Genomic DNA, 20,545 nt, shown 5'->3' with positions numbered 1-20,545 from the left:
CAAGTTTGTGCCAGCGACATCAGCATCATCCGATTACTGGAGTCGTTGCTCTCGTGCACGTCTCGTGTCTTGACATCACATTTGCACCTCATTGATGTCATTGTTTTCTTGCTTCCAAAGCAGATGTTGTTGTGACCATATTTGGACAAAAGTATTGGGACGCAGGTCTTAAGATCATTCTCTCTAAAACTGTTTCTAGGAAATTTGATTATGGAAGCCACAGGATGGAAGCTAAGCGCTACTTTTGTTGAAAACTCTTTTAACGGCCACGATGAAGAATTCCGCAAATTAGTGGACGTTGGCTGTGCAAATTGTTTGTTCCCCCTGAGAAAGTCGCAAGCTTCTAATGGTGGTGACGGATTGTCGGCGTTGGTGGTTGCGGCAGGCCGAGTGGCGACTTGCTGACGTGCGATGTTTTGCCGGTGCTCAGGTATGGCGGAGGTGCGCAAACTGGAGAGCAACCGGTTGCTGAGGCTGACGCTGGACAACATGCAGATGCCGCTCGTGCACTACCAGGACGTCAGCGTCGACGACTACAGTGCGTTTTGCCGGCAAACGTGTCACGTGTCGCGCGCGCGCGCGTTTGCGGCCGTTCGTCCACTCACGTTGTCTTTCGCAGCTTTGTCAATGCAGATCCTCAAACCTGCCGGCTTTGTGGAGACGGCGCACTATCCTCTCATACTGCTCATGTATGTGCTGCGCGCGCACGCAAACAAATATTAGTTGTTGTGTGAATGTGCATTGAAAATCAATTTCAAATTTGAGATGTTTTGAAAGCGTGCCTCCATTTTGTCGGCGCAGCGACAGCAGCCCCGGCGGCCAGAGCGTGTCGGAGCGCTTCCGCCTGGACTGGGCCACGGTGCTGGTGAGCGGGTTCGGCGCGGTGGCGGCGCGTTGCGACGGGCGCGGGGCCGGCTTCCAGGGCACCAACCTGCTGCAGCGCATCCAGAAGCGACCCGGCGTCCTGGAGGAGCACGACCAGCGCCAGGCCATCAAGTACGCGCGGCCGCCGCCGGCAAACGGGACGCGCGTGCGCGGACAATCGGCTGACTTGCTTTGGTGTGTTTGTGGCAGCATCATTCTGAAGGAGCCGTACATCGACAAGACCCGGGTGGGAGTCTTTGGGAAGGTAACCGGCAAACGTTTTCTTCGCCTTTGTTTCAATGACGCAGCAGGCGGCCATTTTGCAAAATGACAGCACAGTGCCGGGTGGGGCGCCCCGTTTGGTCAGGTGACATTTTCAGCAAGTGGCCATCCGATCCAAAATGGATGATTTTTCAGCATAATTCATATTCGGCATCATCCACAACCACCAAGGAAGACGTTTTATTCCTAAAAAGTGCATCAAAAATGGAGACAAACTTCAATAAAGTTGTCATAATGCATTTAGTAAGACCAAAAAAAAAGGCGACCTATCAGAATAATGAAGCTGCATTTCCACTTGTTACCAACAGAAAATGATTTTTTTTGTTCAATGTCGATTGGAAAACCCTGACTGATAATAATTTCATCATAATAACAATAATAATAGTAATACTATAACTATGGTGTTGTTTTGTTTTAGGAGTATGGCGGTTACGTGACCAGCTTGTTGCTGAGCGGCGACCAATCTCCTGCCAGATGTGGCGCCGTCCTCTCGCCCATCACCGACTTTCAATTATACGGTCAGGCTCCACATTTTGTTTGCATTCCAATGACATTGGCTGGCGACCAGTCCAGGACTTTTCTCACCTGCGAAGAAGCGCTGCCTCCATGAGTGAAAATAGGTTTCTAGTTTCCACGCTCGGAAACGACTCGCGCCGCCTTTGGTCAACTTGCAGACAAGATGAGAGAAAAACTTTTTTTATTCTTAAGAAATGTAAATATGGTGAGAATGTCATGTTGTTGGGCGACAAACTTGTTAACTGTCATCTGAAACCCAAAACCTTCATTTCAAACCTTGGTCCTTGTTTGAAAGTCCAATTTTGAAATCCAAAATATATTATTATCCATATTTGATGTAAATGTTACCTATACATTCAACAATGTTCATAATTTAAAGCTAACATATCAATAAGACATTTCAAATCGCTACTGCCACCTGCTGGTGAAAAATGAAACTGCACTTACCGAGCACATGACGTCACATCCCAGACAGGGAGCGGGAAATTCAAATGTGAATACAGCCACAGGCTTGCATTGTGAACAGCTGAGATGTTAAGCTACTAATTAGAAGAAAAGAAGAAGAAGAAGAAAAAGTTAGCCTCTCTCGGCTTCAGCCTTCATGAAAACGTCGATCTTACTTTTTACCGTACTTGCGAGTCCGACAGCGAATGCTAACGTGAACTTTATCTTCTTTGGTTTCAGCTTCTGCATTTTCCGAACGCTACTTGGGGGTGCCTAAACCTGACCCTCGCGCTTACGTGGTACTCGATCCCTATTTTGATGCGATTGTGCTGTTTTTTTGCGCTGTCCTTCTTTTCACGCGTCCGCTTCCCTCCCAGATGGCCAACCTGGCGCACCGCGCGTCGCACTTTTTGGACAAGAAATTCCTCATCATCCATCCGACGGCAGACGGTAAGAAAATGGCGCCGAGCGAGGACGGCTCAATTTGCAATATTTTCTTCGATTTCTCTTGCAGAAAAAGTTCACTTCCAGCATTCGGCCAAACTTATTGCCCAGCTCATCCATGAAAAGGCCAACTACACCTTACAGGTCACCATGACAACACTTTCTTCCGCTAATTTGTGTTTTTGTGCCGCTAGGTGGCATTAGCATTTCATGTTGGCTGCTGCTGTTTTCAAATGAAGCGCAAATGAACACGAAGCGAGTCGCGTGGCCATTTTGTTGATTGTGAATGCCGACGGCTGCCGGTCCTCAGATCTACCCGGACGAGGGCCACTTCCTCCACAACGAGGCCACCCGGCAACACCTCAGCCAATCGCTGGTCAACTTCTACGAGGAGTGCTTCAGGCTACCTGAGCGACTTCTGGACGAGGAGTTGGACGAGGACGCAGAAGACGAAGGTTAGCCTGACCTCGCTTGGACACCCCCCGCCCCTCTCACCCCCACCCCGCCCTCGTCCTTGCACGTCCCCCAAAAGCGACAAGCCCCCCGGACCAAGCACAACATGTCCTCGGTTTGACGCAACTATCTGGTCCGCATGCCGGACTCGAGACTGCCTGCAGAGCAGCCGAGGATCGCCTCCATCTGTCCTTTTCCTCATTTTGTCTCTGGATCCGTAAAATTCTCCCGGCAAGCCGGCGAACCCGCACTGAAATATTGCAATAGACGAGCTCCCGTGTGGACTTGACGCTCTGGAAGGGGACAAAAGTCAAATGGGACCGCTGGACTTGTAACATCATGAACATGAGACGCCCACTAAGTTGCTAGCAGTGACAAAACTGCCTTTTATGGGACTTGGGTGGCGATTTTATAAAGTTGTGATGAACTTTTCATGTTGGACTGCAATTCTTTTTTTCTTTGATCAAATGTTCTCAATGTATGTAAAATAGCGCCCACAAACATCCAAGCGAGGAAGTAAAGACACACAAAATGTCCATGTTGTCGTTTCATTTTCAATGGTTGAAAAAGAGGACAAAATATTGTTTTGAATCAAATATCTTTGCGTTTGCACCATACTGCCTTATTTTGGTCAAAAACAAAACATCACAGTGTCTAAAACTGTTAGCCTAGCTTTAGCATAAAGACCCAAGCTAAGCTTGTTAGCGAGACTTTTTGAAGGAAATCGAGCTGCTCCTTTCAAGATGACGAGGACGTGTAGAAACGTTCTAGAAAGCTCTGCAAGTGCGACGTCAGTCAAAGTGAACTACAAATTGAATTAACCACAAATTCTCCCGTTTTCAGTCTTGACATGAAGTTGACGCGCTAACAAGCTAGCTTGGAATCTGTTCCTAAAAATGACGCGGCGTATGATAACATTTGTGGGGTTTTTTCCCCGACAGCAAACACTTCCTTTCTTTTTTCAACCGTGTAAATGAACTCGCCGTTGTCGACTAAATGTCACGTGAGCACAAGGCTAACTTCCACCTGGTTTGTTTTCAAATCTTCTCAGATAAGGTGAAGGCAAAGGAGCCATTCCTGCCATTCGTGTTGAATCTGTGGGTTCAATGACACAGTTTTACGCTCATTTGAGTTTCGTTGCCACAATGTTTGACATCTTGAATGTTCTTTCAAGGGAAATCATCAATTCTATTTCCATGTTGTGAGATTAGCATTAGCATCCCTGCCGTGTAAATGTTCCTCAAAGAAGAAAAAAGTATTATTTGGTTACAAAATGAATTGAAAAGTTGTAAATGCCACTGTGGATACATATTTTACTTTTTTTCCCCATTCATTTATTATTATTATTTTTTTAGATAAACTTTATCATCCAAAGCAAAGAAAGATACAAAAAGGTGGCATGAAGGTAAATGTTCAAATAAAGACGTCAATATTTGGGATTCATTGCTGTATTTATTTGATTAAACATTCACATTCAGAGATTATAAATGACTTCCTGGCAGTTTTCTTTAGACTTTGCCATAAATCTCTAATTAACCCTGAGATTGTGCGACATTTCACGAGCAGCTGACTACGAATGAAATGAAAACTTGTCTTCGATATTTGCACACACACTACTTTATCAATGAAAAATATATATTTCATCAATATGATGTCATATTGACATGGAGCGAAATACAAATATGAATTGTATTTTTTCTACGTTTTCACTTGATACTTAAAAGCATTTGTACTATAATAGCTTAAACGGTGCAGCTTTAAATATAGTGTAAACATGTTTCCTTAAATGGAAAAAATAACAGCAGCGGCTCGATAGATACTACACAGTTCCAAGCATATTCATTCAAAATTATCATCATCAAAGTACAGCTTTGGCGCCATCTGGTGGCAAGAAACTATGTTGACAATGAGCACGAGTTTTATTTCTACAGCCTTAAAGGGATACTTGACTCATCGAGCCCTTTTCAGCAGAAACAAGTCCAGAACTCATTTGATAACCATTATTTTTCATAACAATAATTTTAAAAATACATTTTCCACTTGCTGTGGACTGAAGATGACCTCTCGTGTGCTGAGGAAATAGGTAAGGACCAATCACAGCTCACCTGTTTTCTGGGTTTGGTCAGCAAACTGAGCCATGATTGGTCGTCACCCGTTTCCTCAGCACAGGTGAGGTCATCTTCAGTCCACAGCAAGTGGAAAAATGTGTTTTTAGAGATATTATTTATCAAGTCAATGTGATGACTAGACAAAATATGTTGAAAGTGCTTCAATGAGTCAAGTATCCCCTGAAGTGGTTTTCATGTCGGAACAAATGAAACGTCGTTTCCGTGACGTCTATCGATACGCAAAGTGAAGTGTCAGAAATAATATACTTGCTCAAAGATGTTCTTTGCGCTGGTTTGAACGGGGCTGAAGTTATAAATGAGCGCTCGCTTCTCCTCGTCTTCCGTGGCGAATCTGTGAAAACTCTTCCTGGCTGTGACGACACGCAAACCAAGCGCACCTTTGAGCAAATACTGGCTTGATGTTGACACGCGGCAACGGGACCGGCCGATCACGTACCTTCGCTCACGAAGAACTCGGCCATGAAGAAGGTGACGCGCACCGCCGAGGGGGTGTGCGCCACGTACGGCTTCCTCCACTCAAAGGCGTTTTTTTCCGGGTGCCACTGCGTGCCGTAAATGGGGAAATCCAACGCTACCGAGCACAAATGCCGTTGGTTGGTTTGTTCGTTCGTTACGTCCGTCACAAAGGAAGGAAAAGTGCAAAGTACCTTGAAAGTCATTCCTACCTTCAACTGTGGACAGAAACTCGGTTTGCCCGTCTGTGTTGGTGGACAGAACTTTGTAAAAAGAGGTCAGCGTGTTGCTGCTGTTGAATGCCTACAAAAATAAAAACACAACAAATCTCTTCAGCACTAAGAAAATGTTTGGACTTTTTTTCTTGTAACACTGCAATATTTTTCACTAAAAATATATAAATAATGATTTATTCCTTTAGACTTAGAGTTGCAAAACTAGAGAGCTTATGAGGACCGCATATAAATAGATATTTTCAAAGGGGGTGCAATAATCCGAGACAAAAAAAAAACCTCACAAAATACGAGAAATAAACCCGCAGATTCGTGACATTATAAAGTGGCAAATTTGCAGGGGGGAAACTCCGAAATGTATGAGAAATGAACTCACAAATTTATAAGAAATAAACCGAAACTTGCAAGAAATACTCGTAGCAATAGTCTGGACGAAGTGCTGCTTTTGTCCACCAGGAGGAGCTAACGTGAAGATTTGTTGCTGGTTAATGAAACACGCTAGAAAACACAATTTACTCGTTACACACGGCAGCAACACTACAGCGATACGAACACAAAACAAAATGGATGGCATTCAAAGCGTTAAGTATGACGTTTTAGCTAAATGATGGAATTCTTGCACGATTAACACAATTCTTAAAAAAAAAAAATACATATTTTTTTCATAAATAACTTCCCTTTTTAATCTTAAAAAAAAGTCATTACTGTGATGTTACAAACAAAAAAATCCGAAAAATAATTCGAAGAAGTACACATGTTAACAGTAATCTTACAAAAAAAAATCTCATTATAAATACTGCTTTTTATCAATATAATTAATTTTAAAAAATGTAGTACTTGTTTTTAAATAGTGTGGAATTTTCTCTTAAATTCATATAAAAATGTCTTTCTTCGGTAAGATATTGAAAAATTATGGCGTTGTGCAGAAAAACGGCTACATTTAATTTACCAGTACTTCAAAATCAAAGTTTTTTTCCCCTACACCCCCGAAAAAAAGAAAGATCATCCTTGTTTCTTGCAGGGTGTCCCCCCGTCCCCCCCACCCCCTATTTGTTGTACCTCCATTGCCAAACTCCAGCTGTGCGAGTTCTCCGTGAGAGGTTCCAAGGCCAACGCATCCATGAGTTCCGCGGGGAATCCTCGGAACATTCTGCTACTTTTGGCTTCTGCGGGGGGGGAGAAAAATAATGGATGGCGTTTCGATTGATGTGGCGACAGACAAACGTGCTCGCGAGCGTACCTTGGGTGAAGTTGAGCGGCAACGACACCCCGCTGGTGTTTGTGCGCGTGAGGAGCGAAACGCCGTTGGTCAAGAGGAAGAGCTGCTCCAGGCCCAGGCACGTCCCCCAAATGGGGAAGTAGTCGCCCCTCCGGTTGGCCTGCGGCCAGCAGCCCACACGCGCGTTCTGACGTCTTGCGCTCAAACACTTTGTTGGCGTGCAATGGCGTTACTACCTCCAGGGTCATCTCGTAGAAGATCTTGGCGCTCCTCTGGTAGCCCGATGAGAAGATGCTGGCCCCGCCTCCGGGGAAAAGCACGCTGGCGGGCAAGCAAGTGCAACAAATACAATTAGTAATGAAAATAAATGCATATTGCTTGAACTATGCAAGCATGTGAGTAACGCATAGACATGCAATATAATAACACTGGGGGTAAAATATTCTATGAAAATAAAAAACACGTTGTTTTTGTCCATAAAATACAATTTCATATTTACAAAAAATACTGGTATAAATAAGATGACTTTTCTTCTATATTCCCATAGCAATAAGTTTTTATTGCCTGGAGCTAGCTAGCTAGCTCCAGGCAACAAAAAATATAGCTAGCTAGTACCCTAGCAGGTAGTCGAGCTCCCCGATGCTAAAGCCAAACTGTGGCCGGGTTTTTACTCTCTGGACCAGTATTTGCCACCTTTGTGAATATCCAACTTGAAAGTAACTTCACTTCGGTCCAAGTAGCATCTCGTACGTACCCATTAATGGATTTGAAGAGTCTCCTGTACTCTTCATCGGTCTGATTGATCCTGCAACGAGAGAAAGGTTAAATACATGACCATCATGATAATAATAATAATAATAGTTGTTGTTGTCGTCATGGCGTCTGACATGATGGGCACCACTCTGGCTCCTGCCGCCTCCAAGAACTTGACATAAGAAGCGGCGATGTAAGCATTGTGATTTTCTTTAGGCGTGTACAGATCTTGCGCCAGAATCCCTTCAACACGAGAGAGAGAAAGAAAATCAAATCTATCATCCATTTCAAATGCGACAGTTTGTAAAAGTTGCGATTGTGAACCGACCTAAGACGGGCTCGTCGTTGCTGCTAGCTTGCGTGGTAGAGTCGAGCGGCGGCAAGCCAAACAAAAGTAGCAAAAAAGCGCAACAGGTGAACGCAAACATGCTTCGGAAAGAGAAACAAGACGGCAGAGACGACTCGAGTGTGCGGCAACCTCTCTTCGCCAACTGCTTGTCGATAAAAGTCATGAAAAACAACTGGAGGGAGACGAAAAATCGATTACGGGGAGTTTGCTCACCTTTGGACTTTAAATCCCAGCACTCAATCATGCTCCGGCGTTAGCCCGGAAACACGTCAGCACGCAACTTCCGCTAGCGGCACGTCACAGTAAAAGCGACAACACTAGTGTTGGTTTTTATCTTTTTTTCCTCTTTCGTCTTCTTTTCTTCTGAATGTGTTCGTCCTTACCTTAGCTTGACTGTATTGTTAAACAAATAGTTTATGCATTATTATCTTTTACAGCTCTATACTTGTAACATTATACTTTTATCTTGTAATAGTAAGACTACCGGTATTTTCTTATCTGTGCATTTAATTCCCAATATTTTTTCAGTGTGACCTTTGTGTTCTAAATAATAATTTGACCCTTTAAATACTTCATGGATTGTTTATTGCTTTTTATGTTACTATTTGTTTTACTGTAATTTTTTTTGTCAGATTTTTAGTTTGAAAATTAAATTTGAGTTTGCAGCTCGTTGTTTTTGAAGAGCTTTGTAAATAAAGTTGAGTGTAATTATAACCTTTTTTCTTGCATTAAGAGTTTTTAAGAGCTTTATTATTCAGTTTAACGCTAATACTTAACACAATATTGGCTTGTTGTTGAACACTAAAGGGACGCTGACGAGTTGTTTACATGATCGAACGAGGACTTCCGTAAAGCTAACCATACAACACACAAGCAGATGTTATGAAAGGAAAATCATTTATTCTTTTGAACAAACCACCAACCAACACTTGGAATTTGTTTTTTTTACTTTTTTTTTCCCAGCATGAAAATATATCACAAGATATATGGCAGTCTTAAAACCCAACTCTTCTCCATTCTACTATAGTAGCAAAAAAAAGTAGAAAAACACAAAAACAAACAACAAATGATAAATTATATTCTTAGATTTCATCTTTCGGATTTCATGTTTATGTGCTGTAACAGTATAAATAATGGTTTTAAATTAAATAGCCCACACATGAAAGTTGTAGCAAATAAATGAAGTACAGTGCATTAAATTGATCGGCCACTGGCAAGTAGTGGAAAGCTGTTCAACATCTCCGTGACAACCTGTAAACAAAACAAAATAGCCCTCGTGAGCTGTCCTTTTACTTCCCTAGGAGTGGAAAATGTGAGACCATTTGGGATTCAAAAAGTAAAAGAAAAAAAAAAAGTCTCTTGGGTGGGGAGCAAGAGATGCAGCAACCTAAAGTCTAGCACGTTCCCTACCAGAGTTGGACAAAAGCAAAAACTGGCCCCATCAATGCTTCATTTTATGTGCCAAAGGGACGACGACGCGTTGCGGCACGGACGGGATGTCTCGGCAGCACGCCTCAAGGGGGTTCCGACTCCTCGGGGTCGGGGTCAGTCAGGTCTTAGAGGTTCTTGTGGGTCTCCACGCAGAGGACCACATAGTCGTTGGAGCAGCTGCGTGTCTGCTGGCCCAGCAGGAGACCCGCGGTCAGGCCGGACGACTGGCCCGCCACCGACACGTGGTCGGCGCGCCACGTCTCGCAGTGCTTGTCTACCACGTGGAGGCCTCGCGCGCTCGACCCGTGCCAGATGCTCTTCTCGGGCCTGCGTGGACGCACGCACACGCGACAATGACAACACGCACAGAGGGGGGAAAAAAAGATGAACTTCCTGTTTAACTTTTGACCTCAATATTTAAAAATAATATACTTTTGCTTTTTTTCGCTTTTTTTGGTTGGCAAGAATCTGAATTTTAGTTGAGAATACTTTTTGCATTCACAAAGGAGATGATTTTTTTTTGCAAATATATAATTGTTTTCTACAAATAATGACTTTCTAGAAAAAAATATTTTCTCTGGAAAAGAATCTTGAAAATACGACTTTTTTTTTCTAAAAACATAACATTTTCTTTAAAATAATGCACAAACTTGACTTTTTCTAGAAATAATACATTTCAAGTTCATTCAGCAAAAAAAAAAACATTGATATTTCCTCCCCCCCAAAAAATTATTGAAAAAATATGACTGCATTCATTTAGGATTATGATTTTTTTTTCTTAGAAAAATATTTAGATATTTTTTTGTAAATGATTACATTTTTTATTTTATTTTTTGGAGAAAAAGTTAAATAAACTATTCACAACTAAAATACTTTTTTTTTTTTTAATACTGCTTTTCATTTTATTTTATTTTTAAACAGGACTTTCTTGTGAAGTTTATTAGAATATTTTGGGGATTTTTTAATAAATTTTTTTAAGGGTAAGATTTTTTTTCTTGAAAACACTCCCCACTACTAGTTAAAAAAATTGGTACCTTTTTCTTTCTTGACAAAAACAACAACAATTTGTTTATTTTCTTTTTTTCTTCTTGAAAGTAACATGTCTTGGAAATATTTTTCTTGAAAAACTAAAAATGTATAGTATGGTGACGGCAATAAGGATGATGTTTACTGACCAGAAAGGATCGGCTAATACGTCGCGCCCATCAAAAGAGTAAAGAGGTATCCGGGTGTTGAAAGCTCCTCCTTCGCCGTTGAAGATGGACCTCCAGTTCCTGAAGAGCACGTCTCCCTGAGAGGAGTTTTCACGCGTCAGACACATTTGTAGCTTTCAGACACTGACAACTCCAACTGGCTAACGCTGGCTAATTTAAAAAAAAAATGATTTTAAGTGAAGAGCAGAAATAAATGCTCATGGAAATGAAGGTTTAGTTCCATTTTTGACCTCTAGGGGGCGACTGACCCTAAGGTTGGTGATGGGCAGAGTGTCCCTGAACCCGGGGTAGACCACGTGGACCAGGTCCTGCTTGTTGGAGGAGACGAATGCGCGGTAGTTGGGGGGCAGGCCCATGGCCTTGGCCTGCTCGTAGCACAGGCGGTCGGCCGCGTCCAGGCCCGACATGTCGCCCGTGTGCGGCTGGTTCAGAGCCACCAGGTTGAGCTGAACAAAACCACACAAATCAGCTCCATAGAAGCAATGACACACACACAAAAAAAAACATACGGCGTGCCGTGAACGCTCCTCACCCTGGCGTTGGCGGCGCGCACTCGCTGGATTGTGCCGCCTGCGATTTGCTGGGCAGCGCGAGGCTAAACGGACGCCAAACGCATGTTAATACGAGCCATCAAATTCTGTTTTATGTTTTAATACGCACCTCGTCTTGTGGGAGGACGTTACTGGAGAGGTGGAGAAGACTGCCAAGCTGGGGGGGGACATTGAAGGCATGTTTAATATTTTATACAACCAGTCAAAGTTGACCTTTAAATTAACAACAAAAAAACTAATCAAACAGTCATACGTAGCAATAGCAATACCAGCTTTATTCTAAGATATCGGGTACTCACGGAGGCTGCCAATACCAGCCACCGAGTACTAGTACTTGAAAACATAGTGAACAAAGCGCTTCCTCTCTGATGCGCATTTGAAATATATTTGGATAAAAATATATTTGAACAGAGCTTAGCAGATGTCCTTTTGGCAAACTCCATATTTCTTCCGATGCTGTATTTATTTACACGCTCTTGGAAAGCGTTCAGATATTTCCTCATTGACAAGCCGCCAGGTACGTACCTGAATCTCCTTCCAGCCCTCAGTCACCTTGAGGAAGAGACTTCCCGTGGACATGACGTAGGCCAGCATGCCCTCAGCCTCCCTGGCCGTCTTCTGCATCATGGACTCAAACGTGGAAAACGTGCTCACCTGGAAATGCACAACAAACGCGTCGGATTCCGTTGAGGCCAAATTTAGACACCGCAAAATCGGGCGAAACATTCACAAAAATGCGATCCAGCAAGAATTCGTATGAATTCGACGTACAGCTGCTGAGCCTCCGAAAGGTCCACGCGGGCCAGGGGATCCGGGTGGCCCAGGGGGTCCGGGTGGTCCGGGCGGTCCAGGGATAAGCACATCTGAGCAACATGTCAAAAGTCATTTAACGTTGCTTATTATGGGATGGAAAGTAAGAACACGATCCACACACCTTTTTTACCAAAGCCTAACGACCAGCTTCCGGTCTGCCCTGGTGGTCCGGGGGGTCCCGCTGGACCGGGTCTGCCGACGCCCGGGGTGCCTGTGGTGCCCGGTTCTCCGCGGGCGCCTTGTGGTCCGACCACAGACTCGCCTTTGGGTCCCTGGAGGATTTGCGCACACACAAAAAAATAATAATAATTTGAAGCTGAGCTGTCTCATTTGAACACTGCGCGGTTGCGTCGCCACGGCAACAGGCCTCACCACTGGCCCTTGTTTCCCGGGAGCACCTGGTTGCCCAGGTAACCCCGAGTCGCCCTTTTCTCCTTTTTCTCCATCAAGGCCCGGCTCGCCCTTCACTCCCTGACACACGTGCAAACCAACCACACATTAAAAATTGAAAATCTCATCATGACGACGTGTTTGAAACTTACCAAGCGTCCTTTGAATGTGTCTGACAAGCAGAGGAAGAAAACATTGTTAGAAATAATAACTTTGTGTATGTCTCATTCTTTAGACACTTCATTAGGTACACCATTATCTAATTATCCGTCATCAACATCATGCCGATCAACTACATACCAGGATACCAGCGCTCGCCAAAATGGCGGACTTTTCAGTTTTGTTGAGCCCCACAAAAAAAAACGATTCACTTACTGTGCGTATACAACGTAATGTGAAGGCCAAAATATTTGAAGCAACACATTCTATTGAAAGTCATTAGACTGCACAGGCAAGTGTACCTAATTAAGAGCATTCATATTTCAAATATGAATTGAGAACATTGAAAAGAGAGTGACAACTTTGGAGGTTTGACTCACTAGGTGGCGCCGGGGTGCCGGGAAGGCCTCGTTCTCCCTTTTGTCCTTTCATCCCGTCATCAACTTGGCGACATAAACAAGAATGTTTTTTTAAAGCGATCTAATTACTAGCGATCGTTTTGGGAAGCTTACCTGTCACAGCGCTTCCGTTGGGATGGAGCTGGGGATTAAACACAGCTGTTATTCATCAATAAAGATGTATTGAAAATGAAAGATGAGGCAAAGTGGAAACGTGACTGACGGGAATTTTGCAGAAGGGTCGGGCAGCGATGGGGAACACGGTCTGGAAAGGCAGCAAAGAGTTAGCAATGAAGCGACTTGGGTGTAGTACCACATGGTGCCACTATTTGCCAGGCAGCACTGAGCTCTACTGGAAGATGTGGAGCGCAATTCAAATCGAGAAGAAGCAGAGTGAGTCTCGTATTTAAAGTAGCACTCTGCTCATTTCAGTTAGCCCCTCTATGGTGTTTTACATGATATATTAGCATTAAGCTAATCATGATGAGTTTGGCTAAATGAAGTTCTATTTCTGAACATGAACTTTGTTGTAGAGTATTTCTTCGTGCTTGCTTACGCCGTTGGGGCATCGGAACATTCCAGGGCGACCGGGTCGCCCGGGGGGTCCTGGCAGTCCCTGCGAACAGTCATATTCCATAAGAACTCTTTCAGGTCATTCTTAAAGAATAGACTACGCTTAATTCTTCACGTCAGGACTCACAGGTTTGCTGACAGATTCTCCTTTCTCTCCTTTGGCTCCCATCTGGCCGGTACGACCCTACAAACACAATTGTCACCCCCCCCAAAAGAAATGCATTCTTTTATTTGTGCTCATTTCACTGGGTTCAGCTTTAAAGACGTTTCTTGTCCCTAATGATGTGACCGGAGGGCGTACGGGCTTGGAGACGTTGATTATGAGAGAAATCAAACTTTTGTTGCTTACGGGTCGTCCGGGGAAGCCCAAGGCCCCTTTTGGTCCCGGCATTCCCATTGGTCCCTGTTTGGGAAGAAAAAGACAGTCAGTCCCTGCCGTCCTTGAACGACGCGTGGTCATCAATCGTGGTTTTCCTTTCGAAGACTCACGAGTGGTCCGGGAAGTCCACTTGCGCCAATGTCACCCTGCAGACAAGTTGAGACAATAAACAAACTTCAAAAGTGGAAGAAATGTGTGCCGAAGGTCACCTTGTATCCTTTCTCGCCCTTGAGAGCAGACGGGTCGTAGGAGGATCCGTTCTCGGAGACGATAATTGCCGGCTCGCCTTTCTCCCCCTGCGCATACGTTAGCGTAAACACGGACACAAGGCCAGGCGCTAACACATGAATGCTAATGGAAAATGTTTTTTTTCCACTGAAAAGTCATGAAGGCACTTTTTCATATTTTATTCTCAGGGCTGCTGTGCATAATTCAAATCACGAAGGTCACAAGAGGATCAGGTAAATTGCTTAATATGCTCTGACGCCACCATGTGGACGTGGGAGGAAATGCCACCCTGAAAACAACAAACTTTGTAGAAATTGCACTTGCAGTCTTGAAGGAAAAAGTTTTGTTGTTTTGTTTTTGAGAAAAAATGTACAGAATACTGAAACACTTTTGCAAGAATGCATGTTTAGGTTTTCAGTATAAAAATGAAAATATTAGGAGAATAAAAGTATTTATTGATTTAAATCCTAATTATTACATATTTATTTCTTTTAACATCTGAATATTATGAGGATTAAATACTATTTTGGGGTAAAATAATATCATTTTTTGTTGTTGATAAAAGTCCAAACATTCTGAGAATTAGTACCTTGAGTCCCGGAGGGCCTTCAACACCTTGCGCTCCGGCGTCTCCCTTGGGGCCTTGTTGTCCCTGTGGATAGTGAGGAGACGATCACGACATGTTCCTCGACACCGGAAGCCTTCACTGGACTGCAACCACATTCTGATCCCGTTTTTCGGTGAGACTCACAGCGAATCCCTGAGCCTCGAAAATCCCTGAGAGGTTGAAGACGCCGTCTGTGTTGTTGAGGAGGAGCTGAGGAAGAGGAGGAGAGGAGGCATGAAGCGCAAACAAAGTTTTCAGACTTAAGTGGCCTCGATTGGTCGTGGCTCACTTCGCTGAGGCTGAAGACGGGTCCTGGAGGTCCGGGAGGTCCTGGAGGGCCAGGTAGCGTGAGACCATCAAGTCCTGGCTCGCCCTGAGGAGCAAGTTGGTCATGTGATGCGAGAATGCCAGGAAATTGACACAAAGTCAGATGTGGTTCTTACCTTTTGTCCCAGAGCGCCGGAATCTCCCTTAAGACCCTGAATGCAACACAAACCGCATTCATTTCACGACCCACAAAATTCACACGCAGCTTGCAGAGAGACCGGAGGAGTCACAGAAAGGCATGAAAAAGGAAATCTTTTTCTGAGTGGTGCATTCACTGACCTCTGAACCTTGAGCTCCCTTTGGTCCTGCTAAACCTGGTGGACCCGCAGCACCGTGCTCCCCCTGCACATGCCGAGAACACACAAACAAACATTTTATGAAGCACCTGCTTGACATGTATGAGCACAAACATGTTGACGACATGTCATGAATGCAACACGAACCTTAAGACCTGGCTCTCCAGCGGGACCTTGGAGGCCTTCTTCACCCTATGAGACAACGAAAATGACGTTGAACACAAGTCATGGCCAACCGGAGTCACTCCAAACGGGAATGACAAAATTAAATATGAAAGCTGCTGCTAGGGAGGGTTTGGCACCTTTGGTCCTCGGAGTCCAGGAGTTCCTGGAAGACCCTGTTGAAGACAGGAAAAATACACATTTAACCCATTTTCTCACTGGAGTGAAAAAAAAAAAAAACTCATGTGGAGTCGTACCCGAAAGAGTTCCGATGCAGGACCGCCTTCCAGGTCCTGAAAAGATCAAAGTCGATCATTTGTACGGTTGGCCACGCATGTCAGACTATTTCTAAGCCACGTACCTCAAAGTCGAATCCTTTAGCTGGGGGTCCGGGTGGTCCAGGGGGACCCGCTGGACCTTGGGGCCCGACCCTGCCCTCTGGACCTTCGGGCCCGGGAAGTCCTTGGACACCCTGAGGGCCCTGATCTCCCTAGAACAGGACAAAATATAGCGCATGATTCGTCAGTGTCTCAAAAAACACACAACTAAATCATGTACTGTCACTTTTCACAAATTTGCTGATATAAATGATTATATTCATCTGTGATTTGCATACCCAATATAAAAAAAACATGACTTTGGTGCCACCTTGTGGCATTAAGAAGCAAAGTGAAGTTAGGAGCTTCTTTTAGTCAGTCCTATAAAAAAAAAAAAAACGATTTGGCGCCACCTTGTGGCATCTACGGGCAAAACGAAACCTTTTTGGTGGGCGTCAATTCCTTGCAGATTTTTGCTCTTCTAACGAACCAAATCAATAAGTGTAAATTGTACCTTTGGTCCTGGTAGGCCGTCCACTCCAGGTTCTCCCTGTTGAATTCAATTGAGGGAGTTTTAATTCCAACGTTCAACATTTGAGCAACAAAAACAAACACGCTATCAATAGAACAAAATCTTCACCACGTCTCCCTTTTCTCCAGCGGGTCCTTGTTCTCCTTTGTATCCATCTAATCCCTGAAATACAGAGAAACGAGGTTATTCTTCTTCTTTTTTTAGCACCGATTCTAAATTGTTTTTGAAAATCTGTCCATATTTATTCTATTGACTATTGAAGCAAGTAGAGCAGTGCCCAACCACATCCAGCAGAGGGTGCTGCTGTGCTAGCATTTTCAATACAGAACTTGCATTCAATGTGCACATTGTCCTTTAGGAAACAGATGTATTTATCCATTTTCAAATAGGGCTTTAGAACAATTTCTGCCTAGCAACAAATAGCCATAAAACAAATGTTTGATGCTAATGTAAATATGTTGAGCAGAAATGAAAGAAAAAAAACACACAAAATGTTTCATATTTTTCTGGTGCATTCTTCAAGTGAGTTCAAATGTTTGATGAAACCCCCAGCAGGGGGCGGCATTGAGTCCATGTTGATCCCGTTTTTATCAACCTTTGAAGCTCAGCGTCTACATTTTGAAGCTTCACTTGATACAAACACAAGGAAACACTTCAAATGGTGAATTAACATGTTCTATTTTTGGGTTATTTTTTGTATGATCTTGAACATTTAATACGGTGTTAAAGTAAAGACTTGCTGCGCTTACAGGAAGTCCATCTTGTCCCTTTTCTCCGTCTTTGCCAGAAAGACCAGGTGGTCCAGGTATGACTTCCTGAGACGGGGGCCCCGGGGGTCCGCGGGGTCCTGGAGCGCCGGGGGGTCCCTGCGGTGCGAAGTGATTATTAACTCCGTCCTCAACAAAGTGATGACATCATCATTCGCGTTCTCACTCGAATGATCTCCATATCGCCGTCAAAGTCTTCAAAGTCCGAAGCGGAGCCTGACCCCTCCTGACAAGAGCACAGTGGCAAAAATATTCAACAACTAAATGTTAAGATAGCAAAAAAAAACCATCTGTTACCAGGAACTTGGGAGAGAAGCGGCCCGGAGGTCCGGGAGGTCCCGGAAGGCCCGGCTGTCCAACACCCGCGTCGCCCTAAAGGCGAAGCCAACGTTATATTGATTCGCGTTGATGAGAGAATCTCATGCAAATGCACCGTTTCTCCTTTGGGTCCGGGCTCTCCTTGAAGGCCTGGGAATCCTGGTGGGCCTTGGGCTCCCTGAAAAAGCAATCATCTTGTGAGACAATCGATACGATGGACGGCTTGTATGCAGCAACAGGCGCGCGGTGGAGCTCGTGCTACAGACTCGAGTCGCTCCACACTCTCTAGATTCTAGTTTAGATCTGATTTGGTAGACACAACTTTGTTAGCCTTGAGCCACTCACTATCCAATGGTGTTCCACAAGGTTCAATTTTGGGGGCCCTGCGGTTTTTCCGCTAAACATTAGGCAAGCCTCTTAAAACACATTTTTATTCAGACTCAGCATTGTTTTTAGTGTTTACTATTTGTATGCTGTTAACTTATTGTTTCAATTGTATTTGTTTTTGTAACTTTTTACTGCTTTTTATGCAGTGATGATTGTTTTTAAAGTGCTGGGAAAATAAAGTTGATTTGTGAGTTGAGTACTTAATATATGAAATGAATCATTCATTCAAGATATTGCAAATGAATTTGCACTGATCAATGTTCAAATATTTTTCTTGACTTTTAAATGAAGTTTGATTTTGATTGAGTAAAAAAAAAAAAAAAGAAGAAGAAAAAGCCGCATGAGAGCGTACATTCTTTGGAATGACACCAAAGCGATACAAGGCTGCATTTAGCATCAGTTAGCATGTAGCATTAACATATAACAGAATTGACCTACCGGGATGCCATCTTCTCCTTTTGTTCCCTACGAGACAAAAATAGTCCCGAAACGCATTTTATTCCATCATTTGAGTTGCCTGCTGGTGTGAAAATATGCATGAGCAACACATACATGTTGTCCGTCTCTCCCTGCCGCTCCAGGAGGTCCCTGAGGTCCCAAAGGCCCCGGCGGGCCGCGGGATCCGGGCTCGCCTGCCAATTCAGAGTCTTGTCCCGGGGGGCCGGCGGGTCCTGGGGGGCCCTCCGCGCCCGGCTCACCTCTCTCGCCTTTCTGTCCCGTAGACACCTGGATGGAGGGAACGCACCTGGAAATAACTCAACAATGACTGCATATTCAATATTTATGTAATAAGCCCCGGGCAACACCATGAGGAACCTCGGGCAATGAGCCTCATGCTGCTTCACCAAATCTCAAAACATATGATGGTGGACTTACAGAGTTGGACTGGGATTCTGCTGTTGCTGGATGGGCTGCTTGCACTGTAACTGAGTTCAAATGTCCAAATGTGAAAATATGAGCCACATCATGCAAATATGAACAATAAATAACATTTTTTTCTTTCCTTACCGGCAGATGTGGTGGTCGGTATTTCCTGCCCGGAAGCCTCTTCCACGTCGTCTCCAGTTTCATCGTCGTCGTAAGTGGTAGGCATCTCGGTGGGCGGGGCTTGGACCGGCATACCGTACGTGGGGTGAACCAATTCCTAAGAAAATCACATAACATCAAATCTCTCATTCAAAAAAAAAGAGAGTCATAAAGACTATTTTCTAGTTTCTATCCTCCATTGAGTACGCCGTCGCCATGGCAACAGCATTCACACCAAACATCATTAAACGGACACTGTGTCCACATGCCAGCAGGTGGCGCTCTAGTGAAGGGGCAGCACTTTTACAGTACATACTGATTATTGTTAACAAATTCAAGAAGTTGAAATTCAAGTGTTGCTATTTCGCAAAAGGATGATGATGACGTTAAGATATATACTGTGAAATATAGTAAAAGAAAAAAAAAAGAAAAACCGCGCATGTGTGTGCGTGCATGCGCGTTGCAACTACCTCTTTGTACTCTCGCTCTTCCACAACTTTTTGGACTTCATCTTTTCTCTCCATGTCCTCGTAAGTGTCGTCGCCGCTTCCAGAAACCTGATGAAGGCACGTGAAAAACAATCATAAGTTTCTACTTGATTTTCTTACTTTTCATCACTTTTTGAAACATTTTATTTATCTTTACATAGATAGATAGAAAGTTAGTTATTTTATTATATGCAAATCACGTTATTTCATTTTTGTCAATTTGATTTTACACACAATTAAAACACAATAACAAGCACTCATTTGAAAAAAAACTGCAACTGTGATGTTCCTGCAATGCACATTTTGGCCAGCAGAAGGCGCCAGGGCGCTTGCTGCCACTGTGTGTGTGTGTGTGTGCGCGGGTGGGCCTCTTACGTCAGGGTCGTCCTCCTCGCACTGGTCATCACGGGCCGTGGGATCGGACTTGAGCAGCAGCTGCTGGATGGAACCCTGGAGGAAAAGAAAGAAAAGTGATGACGTGGTGCGGGTGGAGCACGTCATCAATCGTTAGCGTTAGCATGGAGGCTAACGTGGCATTTCCCACGCAGGGCACAGCATTTGACGCACACTCGGACATATGTGGGAATTTTCTTTGTCCTCTTCCACTTTTTGGATCTTTGGGAACAGACAAGGAACTTTCCCAAGTCCTTCCTGTACAATCAAGTGAACTTTTTAGGAATGAAGCCAGACGGCCTTTTACACGTTTTACACCACCGCACCTTAATGATTGTTATTATGCTGTTCCTCGAGTTGCACATTTTGAGAAGCATTAGTGGATTTCATGCTATGAGGCAACATTCTGCAGCTCGTTTCTCAGACTTGTTAGTCAGCGGCACAAACAGCTGGAAGCTGAGAGAGGAGCCGGGGGGGGGGGGGGTTAGTGCGGGGGGGTCGACCGAAAGATAAGATAAAGTCGTAGGCGAGAAAAAGGTTTCTGGCTGATGTCACCCTGCGACGCAATTTCTTCTCCACGAACAAGCTTTCAATCACAGCAAAAGCAATTCTGCATCATACATGGCGCACTATTTCCCGCACTGCGCGTA

At 44.1% G+C, this 20,545-nt stretch overlaps 3 protein-coding genes across 9 annotated transcripts in view; 1 reads left to right on the top strand and 2 right to left on the bottom strand.

Annotated features, from left to right (window-relative positions):
- Positions 1-3,539, top strand: part of dpp6a (dipeptidyl-peptidase 6a) — a 102,452-nt gene extending 98,913 nt beyond the window's left edge. For 4 of the 5 annotated variants that reach the window (XM_077554141.1, XM_077554143.1, XM_077554140.1 and 1 more), the window contains exons 18-25: positions 431-689; positions 802-996; positions 1,075-1,129; positions 1,565-1,664; positions 2,347-2,405; positions 2,484-2,556; positions 2,621-2,694; positions 2,861-3,539. In XM_077554141.1, the coding sequence (XP_077410267.1) occupies positions 431-689; positions 802-996; positions 1,075-1,129; positions 1,565-1,664; positions 2,347-2,405; positions 2,484-2,556; positions 2,621-2,694; positions 2,861-3,010 (965 nt within the window). In that variant the 3' untranslated portion in view covers positions 3,011-3,539. The remainder of the gene's footprint in view (positions 1-430; positions 690-801; positions 997-1,074; positions 1,130-1,564; positions 1,665-2,346; positions 2,406-2,483; positions 2,557-2,620; positions 2,695-2,860) is intronic. The other variant, XM_077554144.1, reaches the window with a different exon arrangement.
- Positions 3,540-4,435: 896 nt separating this feature from the next.
- On the bottom strand, positions 4,436-8,432 carry ggh (gamma-glutamyl hydrolase (conjugase, folylpolygammaglutamyl hydrolase)). 2 transcript variants are annotated; one of them, XM_077554146.1, is made up of 10 exons: positions 8,353-8,432; positions 8,119-8,145; positions 7,925-8,033; positions 7,792-7,842; positions 7,274-7,358; positions 7,059-7,197; positions 6,878-6,984; positions 5,798-5,888; positions 5,569-5,703; positions 4,436-5,482 (listed from the first exon to the last, which is right to left on the bottom strand). In XM_077554146.1, exons 1-10 carry the CDS (start codon positions 8,381-8,383, stop codon positions 5,364-5,366), a joined length of 894 nt encoding a protein of 297 aa, XP_077410272.1. In that variant the 5' UTR covers positions 8,384-8,432; the 3' UTR covers positions 4,436-5,363. The 2 variants fall into 2 exon arrangements, with proteins under 2 accessions (XP_077410272.1, XP_077410271.1); XM_077554145.1 differs by having other exon boundaries at positions 8,119-8,383.
- A 585-nt stretch (positions 8,433-9,017) lies between these two features.
- LOC144040301 (uncharacterized) overlaps positions 9,018-20,545 on the bottom strand; it is a 29,925-nt gene continuing 18,397 nt past the window's right edge. For both annotated transcript variants that reach the window (XM_077554410.1, XM_077554411.1), the window contains exons 8-46: positions 19,878-19,952; positions 19,485-19,571; positions 18,997-19,132; positions 18,865-18,914; positions 18,541-18,714; positions 18,427-18,453; positions 17,717-17,779; positions 17,581-17,655; positions 17,450-17,509; positions 17,266-17,382; positions 16,625-16,678; positions 16,499-16,534; positions 16,029-16,157; positions 15,925-15,960; positions 15,808-15,843; positions 15,653-15,697; positions 15,489-15,551; positions 15,326-15,361; positions 15,172-15,255; positions 15,027-15,092; positions 14,865-14,927; positions 14,257-14,343; positions 14,158-14,193; positions 14,018-14,071; positions 13,796-13,852; positions 13,652-13,711; positions 13,319-13,360; positions 13,210-13,237; positions 13,078-13,140; positions 12,691-12,710; positions 12,521-12,619; positions 12,270-12,420; positions 12,107-12,198; positions 11,861-11,989; positions 11,445-11,492; positions 11,317-11,379; positions 11,033-11,230; positions 10,746-10,861; positions 9,018-9,897 (exon numbers count right to left, since the gene is read on the bottom strand). In XM_077554410.1, the coding sequence (XP_077410536.1) occupies positions 9,696-9,897; positions 10,746-10,861; positions 11,033-11,230; positions 11,317-11,379; positions 11,445-11,492; positions 11,861-11,989; positions 12,107-12,198; positions 12,270-12,420; positions 12,521-12,619; positions 12,691-12,710; positions 13,078-13,140; positions 13,210-13,237; positions 13,319-13,360; positions 13,652-13,711; positions 13,796-13,852; positions 14,018-14,071; positions 14,158-14,193; positions 14,257-14,343; positions 14,865-14,927; positions 15,027-15,092; positions 15,172-15,255; positions 15,326-15,361; positions 15,489-15,551; positions 15,653-15,697; positions 15,808-15,843; positions 15,925-15,960; positions 16,029-16,157; positions 16,499-16,534; positions 16,625-16,678; positions 17,266-17,382; positions 17,450-17,509; positions 17,581-17,655; positions 17,717-17,779; positions 18,427-18,453; positions 18,541-18,714; positions 18,865-18,914; positions 18,997-19,132; positions 19,485-19,571; positions 19,878-19,952 (3,057 nt within the window). In that variant the 3' untranslated portion in view covers positions 9,018-9,695. The remainder of the gene's footprint in view (positions 9,898-10,745; positions 10,862-11,032; positions 11,231-11,316; positions 11,380-11,444; positions 11,493-11,860; positions 11,990-12,106; positions 12,199-12,269; positions 12,421-12,520; positions 12,620-12,690; positions 12,711-13,077; positions 13,141-13,209; positions 13,238-13,318; positions 13,361-13,651; positions 13,712-13,795; positions 13,853-14,017; positions 14,072-14,157; positions 14,194-14,256; positions 14,344-14,864; positions 14,928-15,026; positions 15,093-15,171; positions 15,256-15,325; positions 15,362-15,488; positions 15,552-15,652; positions 15,698-15,807; positions 15,844-15,924; positions 15,961-16,028; positions 16,158-16,498; positions 16,535-16,624; positions 16,679-17,265; positions 17,383-17,449; positions 17,510-17,580; positions 17,656-17,716; positions 17,780-18,426; positions 18,454-18,540; positions 18,715-18,864; positions 18,915-18,996; positions 19,133-19,484; positions 19,572-19,877; positions 19,953-20,545) is intronic.

The sequence above is a fragment of the Vanacampus margaritifer genome, chromosome 20, assembly GCF_051991255.1.
Source record: "Vanacampus margaritifer isolate UIUO_Vmar chromosome 20, RoL_Vmar_1.0, whole genome shotgun sequence".
Classification (NCBI taxonomy): Eukaryota; Metazoa; Chordata; class Actinopteri; order Syngnathiformes; family Syngnathidae; genus Vanacampus; species Vanacampus margaritifer.
The sequence above is the reverse complement of the archived record's forward strand: the minus strand, read 5'-3'. Positions and strand labels throughout refer to the sequence as shown.

Bases quoted from the DNA above. Each gene is read 5' to 3' on its own strand.
- ggh (XM_077554145.1), bottom strand. From the start codon at position 8,383: ATGATTGAGTGCTGGGATTTAAAGTCCAAAGGTGAGCAAACTCCCCGT. The intron at 7,198-7,273 runs GTAGTAACGCCA...TGCTGGCCGCAG, and splicing joins TCTACGAGATGACCCTGGAG to GCCAACCGGAGGGGCGACTA. The intron at 6,985-7,058 runs GTACGCTCGCGA...CCCCCCCCGCAG, and splicing joins GCCGCTCAACTTCACCCAAG to AAGCCAAAAGTAGCAGAATG.